Source organism: Limulus polyphemus, unplaced genomic scaffold (genome assembly GCF_000517525.1).
Source record: "Limulus polyphemus unplaced genomic scaffold, Limulus_polyphemus-2.1.2 Scaffold322, whole genome shotgun sequence".
Lineage (NCBI taxonomy): Eukaryota > Metazoa > Arthropoda > Merostomata > Xiphosura > Limulidae > Limulus > Limulus polyphemus.
The window spans coordinates 644,980-648,427 of NW_013665932.1; the positions used below are offsets into that span (position 1 = coordinate 644,980).

Genomic DNA, 3,448 nt, shown 5'->3' on the forward strand with positions numbered 1-3,448 from the left:
ACTGACCAAAAGAATGTTTTTCTATTAAAGTTTTCATTAGCTTTTGCTGGTCCTACACTTCTTATTCAAAGTTTCGAACCACACACTATCATTTACACTTTGTCTTGCAATGTTGCGTTAGTGGAGTATAGTTTATTTGTACTGTTAACTGCGAGCCATTAAACATTTTTTTCTTTGTGTTAATCTATGTCTTATCTCTTTTTTTTCTTCTTTGTCACTCAACTGTCGCAATTCGTTGGGAAATATACACGCAAACCCGTAAACAAAGTGATGTTACAATCAATAGTGAGACGAAGAGAACCGCAGCTCGTCGTTTCAGTCCACTAGGTTTCGCTAGTGCGTTTACTGCTCCTCTCGAAGTCACAAAGACGTTGAAGGTCGAAGTTATCTAACACTGCTCTGTTGGAGCCGGTGTCTGTACGGAAGTGGGCATTTTAAAGGTACGCAGCATGGTGAAACCGTAAGAAATGTTTAGTGTTTACATTTATTGAGCTAGTACGCTAACTTTTAACAAAGCAACTTCGATGTGTGTTTCACGTCGAAGTTTATAACATATATTTCTAGGGCTTTACTCTTGTGAAGTTATGGGAATAATTATTCTGATTAGTCGCCACCGTACCACAACTTGTACAATTTACAACTACAATTTGTAAATTGCAGCATTTGAGGATACCCGGCCCCACTATGCTACTGTACTGTAGTACAATTACTAGATATCGTTTTGCACTTTAATTAAAAGGCTATTAAGATTTAAAGTGGAACATTTTAGATTTATAATGAACTTGATTTAAATTTTGATTAATAGTCTTCATTAGCTTAAATTAAAACAGTAAACTGTGCAATATTTACTATTACTAGTAGTATTAGTATTATTACTATCAGTATTAATAGTAGTCTTGTTTTTAATATTATCACTATCAGTTTGACTTTGATGGTTAATCAAAGTTTTTAAAAATATTTGTAATTTAATTTTTCGTGACGATTACTAGAAATTATAATAGAAAACTAATAGTAATACTGAGTTCTCTTGTGTGGTTCTTTTGCTGCAGAACTTCTGGGAGAGATTTAAAATTAAAAATGTTTCACAATGGCCAGACTTACCAGCGTTCTGACACAGTAGTGGTATCATTATTGTCACCAGCTAACGATGATGAGAACAAAAGTAGATTCTTCAGCAGGGAAGGTCTTGCTGTCACCAGAGGAGGCCACAAAGGAAATGCTATTGCTGTATTAACCAGTGGTGGCGACTCTCAAGGTAAGTATACATAATACAGTTATGTGCTAATGTTTGAACTGGATTTTTTTGGCATTGACAAATAAATTAGTTACAGGCTTATTAGAAAACAAGGTCTAGAATCCTTGTACTATGCTGGATGTTGCTTCTAAAACATCATAATTTTATTAAAAATATATAACTAAGCAGATTTTAGGAAGTTAACATGAAAACTCCCAAATCCATATGAATGTAAATGTTTCTTAAATTCCACATCTTCTAGGCTGCATACTCTGAGTCTTGCACTAGTCTGGCTGAGTAATTTACACTGAGGTTAATATCCTCAAATTATTCCTATTGACACGGGCATTAAGCCCATGTAGTGACAATGTCTAGATGTTACAGCAATAACTCCTCATCTTTACTAGGAGGTACATTTCTCATCGCTATCCATTCACTATCACTTTAAATTTTGCCTAACTAACATTACTTGACATTTTTTGAAGTTTTGCCAATTACCTTGATGTATCTTGTGTTCTGAAAACTCTTGACCCATTAAATATTTATTTCAATTAAAACAGTACATTAGACAAAATTATAACACATAAATTGCATTGTTTGTTTATGTTTATATATATATAGTGAATGTATTAAAGAATAACATGCCACAATAAAGTATGTTAGAAGTGCATATTTGTGTTTATTTATGAATGTATGTGTTGATATGATTTGTATATTGATCAGTACATCAGATAGTGCCTAACCTTGTTAAATTGCAATGACTCAAATGGTTCCTTTGGTCTTCCATACTGAGTAGGTGTGTAGTTCTTATTGGCAAGAGAATTTTTAATTATTATACCATAATAATCAAAATTAGCAATTCACCATTAACATAGTACCTCGTTGAAAGTTTTTGAAAGTCAATATTGACTGTTTTTGTGAACCAATGGTCTTTGTGGTTTAAATTATCTTTGTGTATGTAATAAGACCTTGCAAACAAGAAACTGTATGTATGTATGACAGAATTTGGAATTTCCTGGAAAGTATCTTTTCAGTAGGTTGACCAAGCATTTATCTTTTATTTTTCCTCATTTCTTGTTGGTCCCTACCCCCTAATCAAGACCTTTTTTTTATATTCTTGTAAAACAGTATCGACAAAAACACCTTTTGTGTAGTATATCAATGAACACTAATGACTAGATATAAGTAGTTGAATCTTGTAGAGTTCCAAAAAATGAATGCAGTTCTGTTATTGATAGTTCTCTTATCTTAGTTCATCTCCTTATCCTCGTTCAACTAACTCCAAATCTTAGTTACAGATTTTCCTGATTTCTTATTCCAGATTTTAATTACATGCAGAAGTTACTGATCTCCTCTCCAACTTTTAATTACTTACGTTCTTTACTGATCTTTTTGTAATTATGTGATCATATATCCTAAGCTTTTATTATACATACATTTTACTCATAATGATTACATGCAGACATCATTCATTGTTTATTACTGTCATTGTCATAAATATTTAAATGTTAATGGTTTTATATATGTCTGTGGCCTTAGAAATGTGATTTGGGCATGTATGCACACTTGATTAGTACTCAAGTTTGTAGGCTTCTTCACTGGTTCTTATATTTGTAGCCTTGGGCAGATGCACACTTGATTGTTTCTTGCATTTGTGGCCTTGTTCACTGGTTCTAATGTTTCTGGCATTGGACATATATGCACACTTGACCAGTTCTTGTGCTTCTGGCCATGTTCACTTGTTATGTTTATGGCCTTGTTTGCTAGATCTTATATTTGTGACCTTGGATAGATGCATGCTTGACAAGTGTATGTCTGTGGCATTGAAAGTGTGTGTTCACTTGACTGGCTTTTGTGTTTGTGTTTTTTGGCATGCATGCATTTTATTTTTTTAGTTAATTTTAAATACCTACACCCTGATTTTTACACCAAGAATTATTACATAGTTTAATAGTTTTTATTACATTCAAGATCCTTATTATATGTACAAGTAAACTATAGGGGTGTAGGTTATAATATGTACAAGTAAACTATACGGGTATGGTTATAATATGTACAGGTAAACTATAGGGTATAGGTTATAATATGTACAAGTAAACTATACGGGTATGGTTATAATATGTACAAGTAAACTATAGGGGTATAGGTTATAATATGTACAAGTAAACTATACGGGTATGGTTATAATATGTACAGGTAAACTATAGGGTATAG

At 32.6% G+C, this 3,448-nt stretch overlaps 1 protein-coding gene across 2 annotated transcripts in view; it reads left to right on the plus strand.

Annotated features, from left to right (window-relative positions):
* Nucleotides 1–317: 317 nt before the first annotated feature.
* The window catches only part of LOC106457372 (ATP-dependent 6-phosphofructokinase-like), a 30,398-nt gene continuing 27,267 nt past the window's right edge, over nucleotides 318–3,448 (plus strand). For both annotated transcript variants that reach the window (XM_022383279.1, XM_013916782.2), the window contains exons 1-2: nucleotides 318–440; nucleotides 1,050–1,255. In XM_022383279.1, coding sequence (XP_022238987.1) covers nucleotides 1,078–1,255 — 178 coding nt within the window. In that variant the 5' untranslated portion in view covers nucleotides 318–440; nucleotides 1,050–1,077. The remainder of the gene's footprint in view (nucleotides 441–1,049; nucleotides 1,256–3,448) is intronic.